The 22339-nt window shown below is 41.6% G+C and overlaps 1 protein-coding gene across 1 annotated transcript; it reads left to right on the forward strand.

Annotated features, from left to right (window-relative positions):
- The first annotated feature begins 11840 nt into the window (after positions 1 to 11840).
- LOC114630955 (pyrethroid hydrolase Ces2a-like) lies at positions 11841 to 19039 on the forward strand. Its single transcript, XM_028779262.1, has 12 exons — positions 11841 to 11916; positions 12456 to 12660; positions 13726 to 13858; positions 14506 to 14639; positions 14721 to 14979; positions 16263 to 16361; positions 16636 to 16776; positions 16896 to 16976; positions 17231 to 17375; positions 17770 to 17907; positions 18331 to 18403; positions 18826 to 19039. Exons 1-12 carry the CDS (start codon positions 11841 to 11843, stop codon positions 19037 to 19039), a joined length of 1698 nt encoding a protein of 565 aa, XP_028635095.1.
- The last annotated feature ends 3300 nt before the right edge of the window (positions 19040 to 22339 follow it).

A 22339-nucleotide genomic window follows, 5' to 3' on the forward strand; every position in this document is an offset into this window, starting at 1 on the left:
TTGTTCCTCCTGCAAGTCTGTGTGTCAGTACCCTTGGGAGACCAGTTATCTCCAGGAGGAATTTGGCTATGGCACAGGGTAAGCTCGGGGTACAGACAGAAACCAGAAGGATGCTATCCCCAGCTGTTCCTTGGTTCCTGTGTCCTGATGGCTCTGGATGGGTCCCTGTTGGGCCAGGAATTTGAGCAGAAGTGATGGTCTCACCTGTGCTCACAGGTATGTAAGCACTCCTGGGAGACCAGCTCTCTCCAAGCGGTATTTGGGTATGGAGCACTGTGGCACAAGAACAGCATTGGGCACAGACAGAAAACGGAAGCAAAATTTTATTTTTTGAAAAGCTATTTTCAGTCTTTTAACTCTTCTTTAAATTTATTTCTTATTCTTCTTTAAATAATTTTATTTCTTTTTATCAAAATTATATTTTATCACACATAAAAAAAATTTCTCACACAAAATACTCTGATTACCATTTCCTCTCCTTTAACTCTTCCCAGTTCCTACTCATCTCATCTCCATCTGGATTCATGCCCGTTCTGTCTCTCAATAGAAGAGAACAGGCTTTTAAGAGATAATATTAAAACATAACAAAAATACAACAAAACAAAAACAATCACAGTGAACTTGGACAGGACAGACAAACAAAAGAAAAGCACAAGAGAAGGTACTAGAATCAGAAACACACTCATCCACACACTCAGGATTCAAGTGAAAACACTAAGCCATAATATATACTGAGAAAACCTGTTACAGAGTTGTACCAGCTGCTCCAGCCTCTGGAGTTCTGTGTGCTTTGCTTGGGTTCATTTAGAGGGCCTTTTGTTCTTGGTGTCCTCTGTTCCCTCGAGTCTTACAGTCTTTCTGCCTCCTCTTCTGCAGGGTTCCCTGGTCGCTGAGGGGAGGGATATGAGGAACACATCCCATTTAGGGCTGAGTGTCCCAAGGTCTATCACTGTCTGTGTAATGTCTGGTTTTGTGTCCCTCTATTTTTTCCCATTTGCAGCAGAAGAACATTTCCCTGATGATAGCTGAGCAAGGCACTGGTCTATGAGTATAGCAGAATATCATTAGGAGTCATTTAATCACTGCTTTTTTTCTTTAGACCAGGAAGATTTTTGTTTTAGCCTAGGTCCTTGGGATATGGAGTCTCTGGTTCTCGGGCACCAACCAGTGTTGAGTATGGGTTCCTTCTCCTGGAATGGACCTTAATGAAAAGAACATATAGGTTGGTCACTTCTTCAGCCAGGTGTCACCATTGTCCTAACAGAACTTGGAAGAAGGAAACCATTGTCGATTGTAGGATTTGAGGCTGGTTTACTGTTTGTGGCTCTTTAAGTACCACACAAGAGTACCTTTCTGTACCGAAGACACTGGAATGTTGGGGTGAGGGCTCTATACGGGCACCAGCTGGAGATCTCGGTGTTCAATAACTTGTTTAGGTGTTGTCTTTAGCAGTGAGACCTTGCTGTCAGTTTGTGGAGAGTTATTTGTAGTGCTAGAAAGAGCCTAACTTGTTCGCGGATTATCATGGAATGATTTTGTCTAACAAGCCAATTACAACGGAATTAGATGTACCTGAGTCTTGATACTTGAAGCTTCACTTGGTGACAAAAGACGGCCAGCTGATACTCTGTCTCCCCCATTATTTGACAATTTCATTAAGATCACCATCATATACGTACATACTTTAGAAAGTCTTTACTGTGTTAGGTTTCCACACTACCCTTAAAATACCCTTTACTTTTGTCTGTCTCTCCCTGTATTCCCTCCTCCAACACCCCTGCTCACCCTCATCTCTTTAACCTCCAATTCCCTCTCTGCTTCCATCCATACTGATCTATTACATTGTCCTTTCCTAATGAGATCTCTCTGTTCCATCTCATCTCCTTCTCTATTCCTGTCCTCTGTGGATCAATGGATAGTAGTTTGCTTATCATTGACTATACAGCTAATTTCTACATATAAGTAAATACATATAATACCTGGCTTTCTGGATGTGGGCTGGATACTGCACCCAGGATGATTTATTCTACTTCCATCTAGTTGCCTGCAAATTTCAGAATGTAATATTTTCTAACAGCTGAGCAGTACTCCATTATTCAAATGCACCACTTTTCTTTATCCAGTCATCTGTTGAGGGACATCTGACTTGATTCCAATTTCATGCTATTATGAATAGAACAGCAATGAACATGGTTGAGCAAGTCAGTGTCTCTGTGGCAGAATGAATCATCTTTGGGTATGTGCCCTAGAGTAGGATAGCTGGATCTTGATGTAGATAGGTTGCCATCTTCCCTAGGAACCACCACACTGATTTAACAAGGCCTGTACAGGGTTTCATTCCCACAAGGAATGGAGGAGTGTGCCTCTTACTCCACATCCTCACCAGCATGAGCTGTCCCTTGTGTTGTCAGTCTTAGGCATTGTCACAGGTGTAAGATGAAATCTCAGAGTACTTCTGATTTGCATTTCCCTGATAGCTAAGGATGTTGAAGATTTCTTTATTGTTTTTCAGCCATTTGAATTTCAATTGTGAATTCTCTGTTTAGATCTGTATACCATTTTTAACTGGGTTACTTTCTTCTTTGATATTTAGTTTCTTGAGGTCTTTATACATTTTGGATATTACCCACCTGCCGTATGTGTAATTGGTAAACATTTTATCACATTTTTATTTATTCTGTTGGCTGTCTCTCTGTCTGAATAACTGTCTTCTGCCATGTGAAGCTTCTCAGTTCCATGAGGTCTCATTCATTAAATGTTAATCTTACTGTCTGTGCTGATGGTGCTCTGTTCAAAAACTCCTTTTCTTTGTCAATTAGTTCAAGGGTGTTCCCCACTTTCTTTTCTATCAGACTCAGTGTATCTGTTTTTGTTGTTGTTCTTGATGATGATGATGATGATGATGATGATGGCTTTGATCCACTTGTGGTTGATTTTTGTGCAGTGTGATAAATATGGATCGAATTGGATTTGTCTACATACAGCCATCCACTTGACCACCTCCATTTCTTGAAGATGTCTTTTTTCCCAGTGTGTACTTTTGGCCTCTTTTTTTTTTTTTTTTTTTTTGCCAAAATCATGTGTCCATAGATGTTTCAACTTATATCTAGATCACTTCAATTCCATTGATCAAAATGTCTGTTTTGGGTGCCAATAGCATGCTGTTCTTTATCATCATCATCATCATCATCATCATCATCATCAGGAGTTTTGTATACAACTTGAAAACTGGAATGCTGATACTTCCAGGAGTTCTTTTATTATTCTGGATTGATTTATCTAATTTGGATTCTGTGTGTGTGTGTGTGTGTGTGTGTGTGTGTGTGTGTGTGTATTTCCATATGAAGGTGGAAATTGTCCTTTCTTGTTCTGAGAAAAATTAAACTGGTAGTTTTGTGGGGGTTGCATTGAACCTATAGATTCCTTTTCATAGGATTTTTTAAACTATGTTAATATTAGCAATGCATGGGATAGAGAGATGGCTCAGCAGATAAGAGCACTGGCTTCTCTTCCAAAGGTCCTGAGTTCATTTGCCAGCAACCACATGGTGGCTCACAACCATCAATAATAGGATCTGATGCCCCCTTCTGGTATGTCTGATGACAGCTACAATGTACTCACATAAATAAAATTAATAAATCTTTAAACAAAGATTTTTAAAAAGCTCAGCAATTCTGCATACTTTCACAAGAAAAATCTATTTTTGTCTCCCGATCTACGATTTCTGTAACATTTTTATGCAGACAGTCTGTTATGCACTGTGGTTTCAGATGTGTAATAATTTGTACAATGGTTTATTCCCAAGTATGCCTTTAAGCAAAACAAATGTGTTTTTATATGTAGTTCCTTGCCTAAATAAATATGTAATATAAATTTAAGCAAACTTCTATTTTGTATATTTGTAAACTACAAAGTAAAAAAAAATGAACATTTTGTGGAGTTTGTATTTTGCATACTCGAGGTGAGAAATAAGTTTTAAATAAATCTATAATATTTTATCTGAATAAAAAGCTTAGCAATTCATGAGCATGGCAGACCTTTGCATCTTCTGCTCTGTTCTTCAATTTCTTTTTCAATGACTTGAAGTTTTTATCTTGAGTTAGCTCAAGATATTTTATATTACTTTCTGCTATTGTGAAAGATATCTCCCTGGTTTCATAATCACTCACTTGTCTTTCTACATAGGAAGGTGACTGATTTTTGTGAGCTAATTTGGTATCCAGCTACTTTCCTGAAAGTGTTTATCAGCTGTAGATTTTTTTCTGGTGGATTATTTTTAGGTCACTTACACATGTTCTCATATCATCTGAAAATACAGGTGCTTTGATTTCTTCCCTTCCGATATGTAACCCCTTGATATCTTTCAGTTGTCTTATTGCTTTAGCTTAGAATTCAAGTACTAAAATGAATGAGCATGGAGAGAGTAGACAAACTTGTCTTGTTCCTAATTTTCATGGAATTTTTTTCAATTTCTCTCCATTTAAGTTGGTGTTGCCTATGGCCTTGCCTTTGTTATGCCTTCATTACTGCCTTTATTATAAACTGCCTTTATTATGCTGAGGTGCATCTGAAATCTCTTTAGAAATTTTGTCATGAACATGTATTGGACAATGTCAAAGGCCTTTTCTGCTTTTAAGGAGAAGCACATGTAATTTTTTTTTTAGTTTGTTTATATGGTACATTGCATTTATCAGTTTATCTGTGATGACCATCCCTGCTTCTCTGGGATACAGTCTATTTGATCATGGAGGAGGATTTTTTGATGTGTTCTTGGATTCAGATTGCAAGTATTTGATTATTTTTGTACCTATGTTTATGAAGAAAATTATGGCTTGAGTATCAGAGTAACTCTGGTTTCATAAAATGAATTAGCTTCTGTTTCTATTTTGTGGAATATTGTGAAGAACATTGGCACTAACTCTCATTTGAAATTCTTGTAGAATTTTCCACTAAAACCATCAGGCCTTGGGCTTCATTTGGTTGGGAGGCTTTCGATTTCACTAGGGGTTATAGATCTGTTTGAATTGTTTCTCTTACTTGTCTTAACTTTGTAAGTGGTGTATACTGGGAAAATTATCTTCTTCTGTTAGCTTTTCCAATTTGGTGGAGTGCAGGTTGTTAAAGTATTTTCTTAGAATTCTCTAGATCTCCTCAGTATCTGCTGCTATATCCCTTTTTTCATTTCTAGTTGTGCTGATTTGAATCTTCCCCCTTCACCTTTTAAGGTTTGGCATAAGGCTTTGTCAAAATTACTGATTTTTTAAATAACCATCTATTTGTTTTATTGATTTTTTGGTACTTTTTCTTTGTTTCTGTATTATTGATGTTAGTCCTGAGTTTGATTACTTCTGCCATCTACTTGTTTTGAATGTAATTTCTTCTTTTTGTTCTAGAGCTTCTCGGGTATACTGCTAAGTTACTAGTTTGAGATCTTTCCAAAACTTTTTATGTAGGCCCTTAGGACTTTGAATTGACCTTCAATATATCCCTTAAGTTTGGGTATGTTGTATATTTATTTTCATTCAAATATACAAAAAGTCTGTATTTTTTTTCTAAATTCTATCTTGACCCTTAATTAATACGTATGTGTATATGGAGATGTGGTGGAATTAGCCAGGCAATGGAGGTCAACTCTGCAGAGGGTGCCTCAAGTGGGCCGACTGGCAAGGGATTGGTGGGGGCAATGTAAAGCTGGTTGTTCTTAGGGGCCCCATACAACTTCATGGGGAAGCAGAAAACTCTTGGAGTCCCCCAAGTCTCCTCAGGAGAGTGGGCCAAACCACTTGCCAGAAAATAGAGGTCAGAAGACCACCTGTGAGCAACTCAGTTCTGCTAATTATGTCTCAGGAGGACCAGACTAGGACAGATTGGTGGGGCAGGATTCTAAGCTGGTTGTTTTTGGGGTCCGACAGGCCTCCACATGGAGCCTCGAGTCCCTCAAGGCACCTCCAGATGGCAGGGCAAGCTCAGAGGCAGACAATGGTGATCAGGGGACTATGTGCATGCAATTCACCTCTGCTGGCTATGCCCCAGGTGCACTATACTCTGGGCACTACTCTTATTATCCTCATGATAGAGTGTAGGCTTGACTTGATCTGATAATAGATACCAAACAGGCAAAGGGCAAGTTCAGATGCAGACAGGAAAAGGCATGAACAGACACTTGATAATTCAAGTAGGCTCTATCAACAATAATAGATTTGTTGAGTCCCAGCACAGGTATGTGTTTAACTTTTGAAGAAAATGTCAACCTGACTTTCAAAGTGACTACACCATTTGGCATCTCCTCCAGACATCACGTGTGAGAACACCAGTAGCTCCATGTCTTTTCCAGTACTGATTATGTGCTCCTGTAATAGTGGTATTTCCTTGAAGATGATTCTACAGTCTTTAGTAGCTCTCAACCTTCTTGCTTACAAATGAAAGATTCTAGATTTACCCTCTGCATGATACACACAGAATCTGAAAATCTTTCCCATTCTACATATTTAATAAGATCTCCACCATCCTCAGTGAAGGACTTTGAATGATGGTACAATACGTGACAGAGCACTTGAAACCTTCCCTCAAGTCAAGTTACATAGCAGCCTAGGATTAAGAGGACCGGCTGTGCAGATCACATAAAGGAGCTACTTCTATGTCACTGAGCTTGGAAGAGCTGGGGGAAGGAAGCTTTCAGCTCCATAGCCAGCTATTCCTCCAAAGAGGGAGCTAAGAAGAGATAAATCCTCTGCTGCTACAGGGCCTGGAAGCACAGAGAGTGGGAGGGGAGACCCTAAATTTATAGCACACCTTATAGATGAGAAGATTCTTATATTGCACATTTCAAATACCAGAGAGAGATGTAACTATCCTTTAGCCTTGGTCCAATAGCTGGGCAGAGAAGAATTCTTCCTTTGAATGCAAGAAAGTTGAGGCTGATACTTGTACTGGGGTCTTAATGTAGTATTGAGCTCATGCTGCATACACTCATTTCTGCTGACATACAGATCCTTAACCAAATGGCCTTAAGAATTTCAGTCTCTTTATTATATTTTAAATGCTTTGTTGTCAATTATTTCTATGCAACCAAATTTGCTCATCTCCCAGGATAGATGGGTAAATTTTGCATAAAAATATGAGATATCCAACCACCTACACTTAAGTATGAGGCTACTTTTTTTACTATTATTCTCGATGTCAATCATTGCTTGATCTCTGTTCCAGAGCAACCACTTTCAGATGCTATAGTTTGAAAGCTACATTATAATTTGAAAACATCAGAGCCCCATCTGTCTTATGATGGTAAAGGAATTCTTTGTGACTGGTCCTATTACTAAATAAAACCTCTTTGAGAGGCAAGTGTGTCATTTGTTAACAGTATCATTCCACATATGCACACAACACATTTTAGCCACTCCCCAGTTGATGCAGATCTAGCTGACCTGATTGTGACTGCTTTTAATGGAGCTCTTATGAACTTTTTAAGGTATGAGTCTTTCTGATTGTTGTCTTCAATTCCTTGAACTAAAGATCTGAAGTTGAATTAGTCAATAACGGGATAGATAAGTTCACCTCTTAAAGAAATTGTCAAAGTGTCATCTATAATGACTATATGATCTAGCCATGTATGAGAGTGCCAGGGGCTCCCTGTCTTTGCCTACACATGACTCTATGGGTCTTAAATCTGATTATACTGAATGACCATATAGAAACATGTCATTGAATGTATTCTCATGGAACTGAACCTCTAATTTCTTCCTCTCTCTCTCTCTCTCTCTCTCTCATGTTCTTCCTGTTCACTCCTTCTTTCCACAGAACAGAACCTGAGTGTCTTCTTCATTTTACATTTTCACTGTGGCCTTGGCCATCATCAATACGGGGCCTCTGAGTGATGGTGTAGTGAGTATCACAGCACATGCGGATTTCCCAAGCTGAGCTACAGAAATGTGACTATGAGCCACAGGGATGCCCAGCACCCATTGGGATCTGGTTACTTCATCCCAAGAATAGACAAACTGGGAACTTCTCGGCCCTCATGGTGCTGCAATTCTTTGGTCAGGGAACTTGGTGTAGAGAGAACAGCTACCAAGAAAGGCTAGGACCACAGACAGGACAAGAGTGCATTGGAGGGGTGAAATTGAATCAAAGGGCCCTGTTGATTAGACAAACCAGGAAAAACCATGCTGTGTTATGCCAGGGAAGCAGAGAGATACAGGAAGAAGTTCTGTAGTGCCACACTGCAGGCTCTGGATTATTATTTGGATAATTAAAATGGCAATTATGATTAGGGGCCAAGGTCAATTTGCAGTGGTACTAAAGTCTGTCTGACACTGATAGCCACAGCACTTCCTTCCAAGGAGTTAGGCTGGACTGTATATGGGCTCCTTATCCTTCATTCTTTGGTATATCCTGTCAAGGTTCTTTATAAATGTGAAACTTCTATTTTTAGATTTGTATATCAGCTTTATCATAGATTGACCCCATTGTTGGAGCTATTAAGGTCCTATTAGATACTGGACATAGGGATAAGAGCAAGTTGATCAGGGTGTGGTAAAAGAACGTTCCTGCAATTATGATGACCTAAGTTCCACCTTGAGATAGATACAATGGAAGGACTTAACACAAATCATCCTTTAACCTCCATAGATAAACCACTGATGGCCTGGGAGCACCCACATATGCGTATGTCCATGAGCAAATGTCAGCAGCCATAATGGGACAAGCTAATAACTAGCAAGTGGTTTTCCTAGATAGCCTGCTTCAGATTATTATGTCATCTAGGACAAGTTCAACCTTACTAAGCAAGGCTGAAAGGGAATTCATTTTAGAAAAGAGTCTTCTTATTAATATGCTTTTCCTGTTATTATTAAATATATATAACAATCACTGAATAATAGCCCACCTCTTTGGAGCAGATCTCTGCAGATCTATAATGGACTGTCTTGTAGTGATGCTATATAGACAAATGGATGATTTCTTAAGTATTAATGATGATCCTATAAGAATTTCTAAAATTATATCTGTGATTATTAAGCTCTTTTATAGTGGGATTGCTATTAGGGTTTTTTTTTTTTTTTGATAGTTAAAGCTGCAATGAGAACTCTGCCAGTCTCCCAAGTGTCACCAGTTAATTGCTCTTAGATAGTAACCAGACTTTCTTCTATTCAAAGCACATTCCAAGATGTTGTAAAACAATTAACCAAAGGTCATAAAAAGGAAACTAACAATTTATTATAGGTGCTAGGGCAGAAAATAAAATATTGACTGGGTTTGTCTATACAAAACTTCACTACTCACTTACTTATGGTTTTAAACTTTTAGTGAACCTGTAGAGCTGAGACAGGTGATGAATGTTTAGCCAGATAATTACTCCTAAATGTAAAAACATGCATGTAAACGTTCTCTGTTGTAAACATCTGTTTCAATTTATGATTTGATTTTTTGTATGAACATGTGATTAATTTATTAACATGTGATCATGTATTCTGAAAGATGTATAAGTACTGAGGACAAAGAGATGAGAAACAGATAGGAAAGAATTTTTTACCCTAAGAAGAATTTTTCCCTTACTAGAATTTTTTCCCTTTCCCTACTTAGGATCTTTCTCCTTTTCTCTTTGGATAGCTTTCATAGGAAACTTTTTACAACTTAGTAGTAAATGCTATAGTCACTTTTCTAAGTGTCCCTTTTTCTTCCTGCAACTTTTGATTAGCAGAATGAAAGTTAGAGCTGCACCAGTCCTGCTGAGATAGAACAAAGGCCACATTGCCTAATCCTCCCCTGTTAGGCTACAGGTGTTAATCACCTAAGCCAGCAGTCTCTTACCCTCAGAAAGAATGAGAAAGTTTTTAGGAATTCTTAGAAGTTCTTATCAGCATTTCAATACAGTTTGAGAGCTGGAGAATCAGAGACCCTCAGACTTTAAAACCATCACAAGAGTCCTACTCTGTGCCCACCTGCCACTACCCTCTCTGGGCAAGGAGGCTCCTGGCAAGCAAAATAAAAGTAAACACAATTATTTATTAATTGAATGAGTGTCTGCAAGTTGATCTTGGTAGGAGCTGAGCACTAGAGGAGACAGACACATCATAACAGGGAGAGAACAGGGGCTGTGGATTCTAAAAGCATATAAAAACACAATTTCAGTGTGTTTTACTGAAACAAATGTGACCTAATAGGGAGAGGGTCCGGGCACATCCAAGGATGATTGTAGGGACAAGGGACCCTGGGAGCAGCCTCAGTAAACTGAGTCTTCAAAGCACCAGTGTCTTGGAGATACAGATCATACTCAAAGCTCCCGCATTTGCCCATCTCTCCTGTGATGTCTTACTGTGACCTTCTCATAGAAGCCATCTGGCTTATCCTGTTACAGTTCCCTGCCCAGGAGAGGGAAAAGCACTGTGGAGGAAGGCTTGCTGTGCCAGGCTGTGGGTACTCTAGATTACTGAGAGCTGGAGAGAAGGAAACTGGTTCTCATGTAGAACAGATGGCTGTTTGAAGTAGACATCCACAGAGGTTCCTCCACAAAACCCTGTACTCTTTAGTAAATCCTGATGGGTTCCTGGGGATTGTGACACTCCTGTTCAAAACCCAGTATTTCAGCTTTATCATATGTTCTGAGTGTTCAGTGTTCCCACTGTTGGAAGTATAAGTATCTAAAAATGTTTGTCAGGGGGATAAATGACTCTGAACTTGTTCTCAGTAAGAGTTTGACACCACACTAGCAACAGCATAGAGGAGAGATGAAGAGGTAACTTTTGGGTACTTAAGAAGTGTCACACAGAAATAAACACACTGTCACCCAAATTAAAAGATATCATAGATTCTAGTGGAGTCTACAGATACCTGCAGATACTGTCCATCTAAATGCTACAAAATACACATTCTTCTTAAAGTCCATGAGAAGGCAGATTGTGGGGGAGGGGGAGATAGTGGGCTGGCAAGGGACTTAGCAGGTTAGAGAGTTTGTTGACAAGCATAACACCCTAAGTTTGGTCCCTGAATCCAAATGGTGAAAAGAGAACTGACTCCTAAAAATTGTCTTCTGAATTCTGCATGCATGTGATAGAATGTGAGTGCCCACACACACACATACATGTACACAATACATAAGTAAATGGTGGGAAAGGGTAAAATGTTTGTCAATGGGCAAGTGACGGTGAAGTTGATGTAAACAGGAGCTGGGGTGTGAGTAACCACATTGGAGGTGGAGGCACAAGTGTCAGCATTTCAGTGTCTTTCAATGAAGCTACCATGACCAAATTGGGGACCAGGAGAGGAAGGGGTGTTGTGTCTGCAATCCTAAAGTCATCATAAGGGACAAGAGCCTCCAGAGTGGACTCACTACGCTATGAGTGTTGTGAGCACAGAGGACTCTTGAAAGTGAAAGACACATTCAAACTCCTCCCCTTGTTCTTCTCTTTATGTTGGAATCCTGACTGTGTACCTTTTGACAGGAGCCCCATGACTTCTCCTGTTACAGCTTTTTGCTCCCTAATTTTACACCAGCACCTACATTGAGTTGGTGAGTAAAAGAGCCAGGGATGATGATGATTTCATATTGGAGGTCAGGGATCCTGGCATTCCAGAAGGAATACAGATACCATGCTGTGTCTGTCCAGAAGGCCAGGGAAGGAGCAGAAACTGCAGAAATGGCTTTGCCCTGCCTGCTGTCTACTGGCTTCCTGTGGCTTCTACCTTATCAAGTCTTACAATGAGAACTTTGCCCCACCCAACCAAATGTCCACACCTACACCCATAAAGGTACAAATTCCTGCCTGGGCAAGGCAGATCCGTTCTGTTTCCTGCTGTCAGACTCTCATCTTGCAGCAGCACAGCTTTAAACCTGAGATTCAACCATGCCATTGGCTACACTCCCTGGTTGGGTGCATGTTGTAGCCTATGGGCTCCTGCTTCTCCTCCAGCATGTACATGGTGAGACTATCAAATGAAAACAGGAGACTTGGGTCAGAGCTGCCCTAATTCTGTAGAATCAGAGGCTGAGCTTGTAGGATGGAAGGCAACAGGGAGGCAAAAGAAAACAGGAGGAGAATGACAGATGACAGCATGGGGATTGTGTGCTTTCTAATGTCCCACCAGGACACACAGGGGTCAGAGATGTCTGATATTAGCACATACTGAGGAGGCAACAGGGACAAAAGAACAAGAAGGACATGTCTCTCCTCTATCTGTGGTTGTGGCTAGAAATACTGCTGAACTTGGATAATGATAATAAGTCCTTCATAATGCCAAGTGGCTCTTAGCCTGTCACTTTTTTGGCTAGGTAAGAGCCATGTCAGTTTGCAAGAGGGTCAGTGGACAAGGTTTCTGTCTCTAGGCAGTCCGGAAGCCCTCATTTCCACATTCTACTGCTGAACAGAGATGACCTAGCTTACCTTCCCCATGTACCATGGTGATGATGAGGTATAAATTCCCAAGTGTGGTATCAACTGATGGCATCTCTCCACTTACAGGCCAGAACTCAACCAGCCCCATCAGGAACACACACATGGGTCAGGTGAGAGGCAGTTTTGTCCACATAAAAGACACTAAATCTGGTATCCATGCCTTCCTGGGAATTCCCTTCGCCAAGCCTCCTGTAGGACCACTGCGCTTTGCACCTCCTGAAGAGCCTGAGCCATGGAGTGGTGTGAGAGATGGGACCTTACAGCCGGCCATGTAAGTTCTGGGACCTAGGGGTCTTCAGGCCTGTGCTCTAGGCCACAGTGAAGTGCTTCCTCCACCTCAGCTCTATAACAGCTTTCTGCCTGTGCTGAGGGGCATCTCCACTGCATGTTTCTGACAAGTGTGCTAAGGATTACAGTAGAAAAACAGTGCCAGCCTTCTGGATCAGAGCTTGGCATCTATAGAGACTTAGTTAAAGGTACTTCAGTAAGGAGCAGAGACTGAGCCCATTCTTTACCACCCCTGTGACGGTACCTTATTGGTACTTGGAGATGAACTGAAGAATGTCTCACTACCCTATGGAATGGTACTGTCTACTCAATTCTATCTTAGGTCCCTTTGTATTTCTGTGATAAAGAATCCTTACATGAGCAAATTAGTGAAGACAGATTTTATTATGGGTCACAATTCCAGGTTATAATCAACTATTGGTGAGAAACCACAGAGGCAGAAGTCTAAGAGAGCTTATTGCAGCCCATCCATAATGAGGTACAGAGTTTAAAGGACACATGCATACCTACTAACCTTCACTAACTGTCTATTCTTATACAATCCAGAAGGTCTCTTCCTAGGGTATGGTGCCTCCTACCATGGGCAGTTATTCCTACTGCAAAGGACACTACTAAGATAACTTTCCACTGGCATGCCGACCAGCCAACAGGGTCTAGACAATCCCTCAGTAAGATTCTTTCCCCTGGTGATTCAACAGTGTGTCAAGTCAACAATCAAAACTAACGACCACATCAGGATTTAAATTGTACACACATAAGGACTGAATGTTGGAACAGAATGCCTATCATTTTCATAGAGGCTGAGAGAAGTCTCCATATAATAGCTCCCAGAATATCACTACATGTCAAGAGACCTCTCTGAAAAATCCAGCTCCATTTCCATTTGCACAGGACTGGTGGCCTTTACTGTGGTAGGGACTTTAGAGAAGAATCATACTAGCAGGCCACAGTGGAAAGCAGCAGCTGTAAGTGGCTAAGAGAAAATTCAGACTAAGATATATGTTTGACCACCACATACATCGGACTTCCTGTCTTCCATTTTCACTAGGTGTCTGCAGACTGATATAATGAATTTAGAAGGTATGAAGGAGATGAAGTTGACCATGCTTCCTATGTCTGAGGACTGCCTATATCTCAACATCTACACACCAGCTCATGCCCAGGAGGGCTCAAATCTGCCTGTGAGTGTCAGGCTATGGTCAACTGGGGAAGAGTTCATTGCTTTCTCTGGAAGATGAGAAGGGATAAAATAACTCTGAGCTCCACTATAGTTTAGACTCTTATTAGTAGTCTTATGTTTGGGGGTTCAAGAAAGTCATGTCATCCCATGGTGAGATACCTAAGCCTGTGTGTGTGACTCAGAGACCTGGCACCCTGAAAGGTAAGAGGGTCTAGGTATTTGATTAAACCAGGAATACTTTATCAACTGGGCAGACCCACTCAGGATCTGAATATTGACATTACCCAAATTTCTAGCTCCAAGTTATCTGTTTGGCCATTTGGATCTGATGCCCAATCTGATTAGCAATCAGGAAAGTCACTTAGGAAGACACTTCAGTTTTTGTTCCACTTAGATGGGTCTGAGAGTAACAGTGACTTTAATTCAGATCTAGAGTCTAATCCGTGCTGAGATTTGTTTTTGGTAAACCATGAATAGAAACATGCTCACAGGCCTAAGGCACCTCATCTGTGGCTCACTTCCTGAGATCCTGAGGAGATCTCTTTATAGGTTGACCTGCACAGAACAAAGCAGTTGATAACCTAGTGGGCAGTGTAGATGAGCTTGGGATGTGTGTGGGCCTCCTGGCATCTGAGTTGCTGTCTCCAGGTGATGGTATGGATTCACGGTGGTGCACTGGTTGGAGGATGGGCTTCCATGAATGATGCATCCACACTGGCAGCTACTGAGGAAATAGTAATTGTCTCCATCCAGTATCGCTTGGGGATCCTTGGCTTCTTCAGGTAAGCCTGGGACTGGGCTGGGTAATGGGGACTAAGTAGTACATGGGCAGCCATGCAATTCTTCTTCCTGCTACTTCTCAGCACTGGAGACCAGCATGCCAGAGGCAACTGGGGATACCTGGACCAAGTGGCTGCCCTATGCTGGGTGCAGAAAAATATCGCTTACTTTGGAGGCAACCGTGACAGGGTCACTATATTTGGAGTCTCAGCAGGAGGTACAAGTGTGTCTTCCCATGTTGTGTCCCCCATGTCCAAAGGACTCTTTCATGGAGCCATTATGCAGAGTGGAGTGGCCCTGCTGCCTGGCCTCATCTCTGACACTTCTGAGGTGGTCTATAAGGTAAGTGTCCTCAAGAATACTAGCCCCGGGGCTGGAGAGATGGCTCAGTGGCTAAGAGCACTGACTGCTCTTCCAGAGGTTCTGAGTTCAATTCCCAGCAACCACATGGTGGCTCACAACCATCTGTAATGGGATCTGATGCCTTCTTCCTGTGTGTGTGAAGATATACATTAAATAAATATTTTTTTAAAAAAAAAAAAAAAGAATACTAGCCCCTAGAATGCTACCTCAGTCATTGCCTCTGGGTACCTGGTGCTCAGTTAAGTGAATTTTATATATGCTGAGCATGCTATATGACAGCAAATTTCTATCCAGTGGCTTCTGTCTTTGGCAAAAACACTTATGCATGGTTTCCCAGTTGGTTTCTTATCACTGTGATAAATGCCATCGTTAAAAGCTCCTTCAGAAGGTACAGGTTTATTTTAGCTCACAACTTATAATCTAAGTTGAAGGGAGGTATGTACTTAGGCATGTACCTGGAGGCCAGAACTGAATCAGAGGCCAAAGAGCAACTTGCTTACTGGCTTGTTACCCATGGCTTCCTCAGTTTGCTTTCTTACACAACCCAGAACACCTGCAATGGGTGGCACTGCCTACAGTGAAGAGGGCTCTTCTGCCCCATCGTTTCTCAGGAAAATGCCCAAACTTGCCTATGGATCAATCAGATAGAGGCAATATTCTCAATTGAATTTCCTCTTTCCTGATGATCCTGGCTTGTGTTGAGTTGATAAAATGGAAATCTAACAGGAACACATGAATTGAAGGAAAGAGCCAGCTGGTAAAAGTGTTTGCTGTGCAAGTGTGAGGTCCCAAGTTCAAATCCTCTGAACCCATACAAATCTGGTGGTTTTAATATGTTTAAGAAAACCAAGTGTTCCTATGGAGTTACAGGAAACAAAAACAGAAGACTCCCTGGAACGTCATAGGCCAGCTAAGCTGTTGTAGACAATTGTGAACAAGGGATAGGGTGACATGTAACAGCTGAAATTGTTCTCTGACTTTTATAGACAAAATGTGCTTTCATACCTATGGTCATCCATGAGTAACACAAGCATGCACACACAAACACACCAAACCAACAAAAAATTAATATGCTGGGAAAATGTCCTTTCCCAGCTGTCGTCACCTCTGAGCAACAGAAAATGTGAAAACTTCTGTTTCCTCCGTTCATACACAACAAACATTAAGATGTGGTATTTAGGAATAATGACATCTGCTAGAATCAAAGAAACTCTGGTCCCTGCTAGGAGGGATAAGCTAACCATTGTCTGTTCCATTTACAGACAGTAGCCAACCTATCTGGATGTGAGGCCCCAGACTCAGAAGCCATGATACACTGCCTTCGAGCAAAGAGTGAACAAGAGATCCTGGCTATTAACCAGGTTGGGAGAATTGTGTGTCTTGGAGGACATGATGAACAGAATGTGGGATTATCATTACTTACTACTCAAATGTCCTAACTCATCTCCATGGTTTGGTGCCCTTTCAGTATTGTGTGCAAAAAGAACAAGAAAAACTAATTATAATGTCAAGTTCTTCCTAGAGTGTGCATAGAAACCTGGGATGAGATAGGATAGAGGGAATTGCTGTGGATAGTCATGGGCATTAGAAAATTTATATGAATGATCTTCAGCACTGACCATCAATGCTGTGTAGGTCTTCAAGATGATCCCTGGAGTGGTGGATGGGAAGTTCCTACCCAAGCACCCTCAGGAGCTGTTGGCCTCTAAGGATTTTCATCCTGTCCCCAGCATCATTGGTGTCAACACAGATGAATGTGGCTGGGGAATCCCCACGGTGAGATCTAGTTCTAAATCTCCAAGAACATAAACTCAAATGGTGGGTGGTGTGAACTCAGAGATACCTTGATGTAGTTCCAAATCATACAATACTTAAGACTATCCTCTGCCCACCAGATTATGGGCATTTATCATATCATAGAGAAGATAACCAGAGAGACCCTGCCAGTTGATCTGAAGAGCACTGTAGCAAAGATGGTGAGAGAGACCTTGGCTCCTGTGGAGATAGAGAAGGTCCCCGTATATGTTCCTAGATGTCTCTTCGTTCCTCCTCCCCCTTCCTTCCCCTCCCCCTCCTTCCCTCCCCCCCTCCCTCCCTCCCTTCTCCCCTCTCTCTCTGTGAGTTTGTGTTTGTGTGTATGTGTGTGTATGTGTGTGTGTTTCTATGCAGGATCATTCAAAGCTTCTAACTTTACCCATAGACCCATTCTTCCTGATTCCTTCTGGTGTAGATGCTGCCTCCAGAATGTAGTGACCTGCTATTGGAAGAGTACATGGGGGACACTGAGGACCCAGAGACTCTCAAAGCACAGTTCAGAGAGATGCTGGAGGACTTCATGTTTGCGATCCCAGCCCTCCAAGTGGCACATTTCCAGCGTGAGTACATCAGAGACTAGAGCAAGGACAGGGAGTGCTCAGATCTGTGGGACCCAGGTCAACTCTGCAGTGTCCAGGCCAGGGCCATGTTTTGGTCAAGTCTCTGAGAGCAGGCAGCTTTCCCCCACTAAATCTTTATGTCTAGTGTAAAGGCTGGCATCCTATCCAGGGCTAGAAGAGGAAACATGTTAGTTACCCTCAGTGTCTTACCATCTACTCAGCTGGGAATGCCAGGGTCTCTGTTTAACAAAGGTTTCCCTTTCCAGTGCTCCAGTCTGGATCTCACCACTCAACTGTGATTCCAGATAACTGTAGAGCAAGGTATCTTGTTATCAAAGCTTAGGCAGATAAGTTCCATATGAGAAGTCATGTCAACATGTGCCCTCCCTTCCAGGTTCCCAGGCTCCTGTGTACTTCTATGAGTTCCAGCATCTGCTCAGCTTCATCAAGCATGTCAGGCCATTCTATCCCAAGGCAGACCATGGGGATGATGTTCTCTTTGTCTTCGGCTCCTATTTCTGCGGCATGAAATGTGAATGTTTTATGGTTTGCTAGAGTTGAATTGAGCATCAGTTGGGTTACCAAGGGATTATTGAGCTCTCTATCCCTTTGAAGAAAATGAGAGTCTGGGAGGTGACAGGATCAAGTGTTTACCATACATGAGCTTTAAAAAAAAAAAAGCAGCCTCCAAGCTCCCCTTAAAATTTCCTTGGGTTAGAATATGAACCTTTCCTAGTTTGGCTTGTACTAAAAGGAATGAGAGCACAGTGCTGTAGAAATGAACCTGAGAAACATCAAGTAGTGCTGTGGATGGATCCCGGATGCGGAGTGGGAGAGAAGAGGGTATATACCAGGCCTAGGGTTCACCCTTGGGCTGTGGTTTCTGTAGGAGAGCATGAGTTGTCACCTGCATGAGGAGGCTCAGACTTGGACTCTTGTCTCCTTCTATCTATAGTTGACCTCACTGAGGAGGAGAAGCTGCTGAACAGGAGGGTGATGAAGTACTGGGCCAACTTTGCCCGAAATGGGTGAGAATATACCCCATCCTCAACCTCTTTATAATCAAGTCTTCATCTAGGGTCCCAGTGTGGATATGTTCTACTAGTATACATGTGTCCTTAATTACATGATAGTCTTCAGCCAGGGCACACTCAGGCAGATACCTTCTAGCTTTTAGTTACTGTTCATCCCACAGAGACTGGGTGGATGAGTTGCACTATTGTGATACTGTTCTTTAGATTTTGCATCTGAGAGAGAAACACAAAACTAGCCAGCTGCCCTTGTATCTCATGGAGTAGACAATGGTGGTGACACTTGTATCTATATCAGTACACCAGACCATCTCTCCCCTGAGGCCATTGGTCTGCTTATCCACTGCTTTCACCAAATATCAGCTTCAGGCTTTGGGTGAGAGACCTTCACTCTTCCTTGCTGGCTGGCATATCCACAGGAACCCCAACAGCGAGGGTCTACCCTACTGGCCTGTGTTGGATCAAGATGAGCAGTATCTACAGCTGAACACTCAGCCTACTGTGGGCCAAGCCCTGAAGGCCAGAAGGCTGCAGTTCTGGACCAAGACTCTGCCCCAGAAGATCCAGGAGCTAAACGGGGCTCAGGGAAACCGTGCTGTAGTGTTCGGTAACAGGAAAGGGGTGTGGGAATGAGGGCAGGAGGGGTCATTCTGAGGTTTAAGGTCTATTTTTTTGTTCCGACACTCAGAGAATCATTTCTAATCCAAATGTTTTCTCTTTCAGACATGTATGCGGTGCCCTTCATGTGTTACATCTTATTTTTCTGGGCAAATTTTTATTGATCTTAATAAAAGTTTCCATAACAGTGTGGATGTGTAAACGATAAGTACCCAGGTCGTCTTTAACCCTTCATTGAAACTAGGCTCCTTCTTTCTTCCTTCCTCCTTTTAATCCTTCCTTCTTCTTTCTTTCATTCCTCCTTCCTTTCTTCCTTCCTTCTTTTTTCCTTTCATTCCCCCTTCCTTACTTCTTTTTCTCAATTGGTTTGTCCTTCCTTATTTCCTTCCTTCCTTTCTTCCACTGTCTTCTCCCATCCTCACTCTCCTCTTCTCCAAGCCCCAGATCCTCTTCAAATGAAGTGGATGCTTCAGAGACTGTAGATTACAGAAGCTTGACTACATCAAAATCCTGTATCTTCACTTAGCAAGTCTATGTTTTCTCATATTTATAACTAACAACAGGAAACTTGATTTTTGCCTTTATAATGATGTTCCCAAAAGATCATAAACTACAAACTGCACTCACAGCATCAGTGGCCTCAAATATTTGAAGGCCAAGATAAACGGATTCATAACCCTGGGGCATGATAACAAGACCCACATCTCTGAAGCAAAATAAAAATCATAACTTCAGTAACTTACAACCAGAGTAACAAATGTACAATCTTATAGATTGTGAAATTTGGAATCAAGATGCCCACAGATTTGCTGTGTGGTGAGAAACAGTTCTCTGGGAAATCAGTCTCAAGGATTACTTCTGGTGCCTTCTCCTGGTGGAATGCATAAACAAAACCATTCAAGTATTAAGTCCCTGCTGACTTGAAGTGGCGGGGGCAGGGAAGACCTTCCTGTCAGTGAGACTGACCACTTAGGATGTTTTCATTTTATATGTACATCACTGACTGAAGTTCCTACTGCCAGCATGCCTGTGCTCATCAGCTCTATATAGACACACTGAACTGGGTGTCAGTTATGTTTGAGACTTTAACAATTTTCTCATTTTTGATAGCTTGAGTGTGGATTGGTTCTATGGTGCTAGGGACTGATCTTAGGACTTGAGCATGGTGGGCAATGGATCCACCCAGGAACCCTCAGACTACTGTGGATTGTTTAGATGAGATTGGATTAATCTCTTTTAGGTATCTGGTTTAGTAAGTCTGAGTAAATTCTCAAGGCATGCACCTGTCACCAAATCAGATTCCCCCTTGCTTCCCCTAGGGATTCCCTCAGGTCCTTTGAGTGCCATTAACTACTTTTAACCCTGCTTCACAGTAAACATGACATTACTTTATCTTACTATACTAGGACTTGTCTCTAATCCAATATAAATAAAACGTTTTGTGACTGGTTAGGTCACTTCACATAATGTTTTTGTTTCCTTTTACTGTAGAATGCCATCCAAGTGTACACACAACACACTTTATCCACTTACCAGACTATGCATTACTGTTGTCCTTGTTTCTTACCTCTTTTCTTTGAGACAGTTTCTATGTAGCCCAGGAGGGCACTGAACACATCATGTTGCTGCTTTGGCTTCCTCAGTGGGTGGATTACAGGTTGAATTATAGGATTATAGGGAGTACCCATCCTTTGCTTGGATTTTAATAAGCTGTATGGAAATTATCACAATGATTTTATGTGATCTCATGTATTCTATTTTTGGCTTTACACTCTAGAGCAAAACTGCTATGTCTTAAGATACATGTGTTAACCATTTAAAGAAGTTGTAAGACTAGGGATATAGCAGTGGTAGACAGCTTGCCCTACATGTACAAAGCCTTGAGCACCATAAAAAGTTAAAAAAAAAAAAAAAGACAGATTAGATGACATAGGGCTTGAAACCTTAGTTGCTCAGAGATCTGAGGCCAGGGATCACAAGTTAAGACTTGCCTGACCTATACAGCAAGCTCCTGGAAAAACTGGAAATTTCAGTTGTGGTCTGTCTCCACATAAAATGTACAAAATAATGGCTGTTATGTGGTGGTTCTGCACACCTTTAATACAGCATTCTGAAGGCAGAGACAGGTGGATCTCTGAGTTCCAGGCCAGCCTGATCTACAGAGGGAGTTCCAAGACAGACAGGGATACACAGAGAAACCTGTTTTGAAAAAAAAAAAGTAAAAAAAAATCATAAAAATCTAACTTGTCTCAGTGGGTTATTAAAGAAGGGGAGGAAGATAAAGAAGAGGAAGAGGAGGAAGAGAACAGCAACTGGAAACAATGTAAAATGAAGTGATGGTGGTGGGTAGTCTTGGAAGTGATGAAGGTAGATACGCATGCATATGACACATTGCTTTCATTTATAAAATTACTGATAGAAAAAATCTCAAGGTTCATGGAATACAACTCAATGGTAGAAAACTTAACTGACATATGTAAAACCAGAAATCCAATCCTCCATGTCCTCTTTGAAAGCTCTGGGGTAGTTGTCTATATCACAGCTGGATGAGTGTCAAATTTCCATGTCCATTTCTACCAACCACCAAGCTTTCTCACAAATATAAATGACTTATAACACATCTGATAAGCCCCAGACCAACTGCCTTCATCAGTTTAATCTGCAATAAAAAAACATGTACATAAGCTGCCAGCTAGTTCAGTCCTGAAATGGATGTCTGTGGTTCAGCTCCTTGAAAGACTGCCTCAGGAAGGTTATGTGAGCTCAGATGCTAAAGGGCTATCCATCCTATATGGATACATTACATTTCAATAATATATATGCTATGTACATGTGTGGACATGTATGTATCATAGCATGTATGACTTATAAACAATAGAAATGTGTTTATAGTTGTGGAGAGCTCAAAGCTCAAGGTTGAGATACCAGCATATGTGCTGTGAGATGAGGACTAGCTCTCTTTGCCAAAGATTGAATCTTATGTCTTCAACTGAGCAGACAAGATAAATAATGGGGTTCCAGATCAGGAAACATTGTGTTCATATATGAAATTACCAAAGAATACATAAAACCCCAACATTGTGGGAATACAGCCTAGTGGAAGAGGACTTATCTAGAGTGTGCAAGACCCTAGATACAGTTCTCTGTAGTGGATTTAGACCCCCTAGTCCCCTTTGAAAACTCCTAAAGACTCAGTCCTTACTAACATCCCATTGAAGAAGAGGTATCGGCCGGGCAGTGGTGCCACACACCTTTAATCCCAGCACTTGGGAGGCAGAGGCAGGCGGATTTCTGAGTTCGAGGCCAGCCTGGTCT

This window comes from Grammomys surdaster, unplaced genomic scaffold (assembly GCF_004785775.1).
Source record: "Grammomys surdaster isolate TR1022 unplaced genomic scaffold, NIH_TR_1.0 349, whole genome shotgun sequence".
NCBI lineage: Eukaryota > Metazoa > Chordata > Mammalia > Rodentia > Muridae > Grammomys > Grammomys surdaster.

Coding starts and splice junctions, on each gene's coding strand:
- LOC114630955 (XM_028779262.1), top strand. CDS start 11,841: ATGCCATTGGCTACACTCCCTGGTTGGGTGCATGTTGTAGCCTATGGG. Junction 13,859..14,505: donor AGGAGGGCTCAAATCTGCCT/GTGAGTGTCAGG, acceptor TGCTGTCTCCAG/GTGATGGTATGGATTCACGG. Junction 16,777..16,895: donor GTGGCTGGGGAATCCCCACG/GTGAGATCTAGT, acceptor TCTGCCCACCAG/ATTATGGGCATTTATCATAT.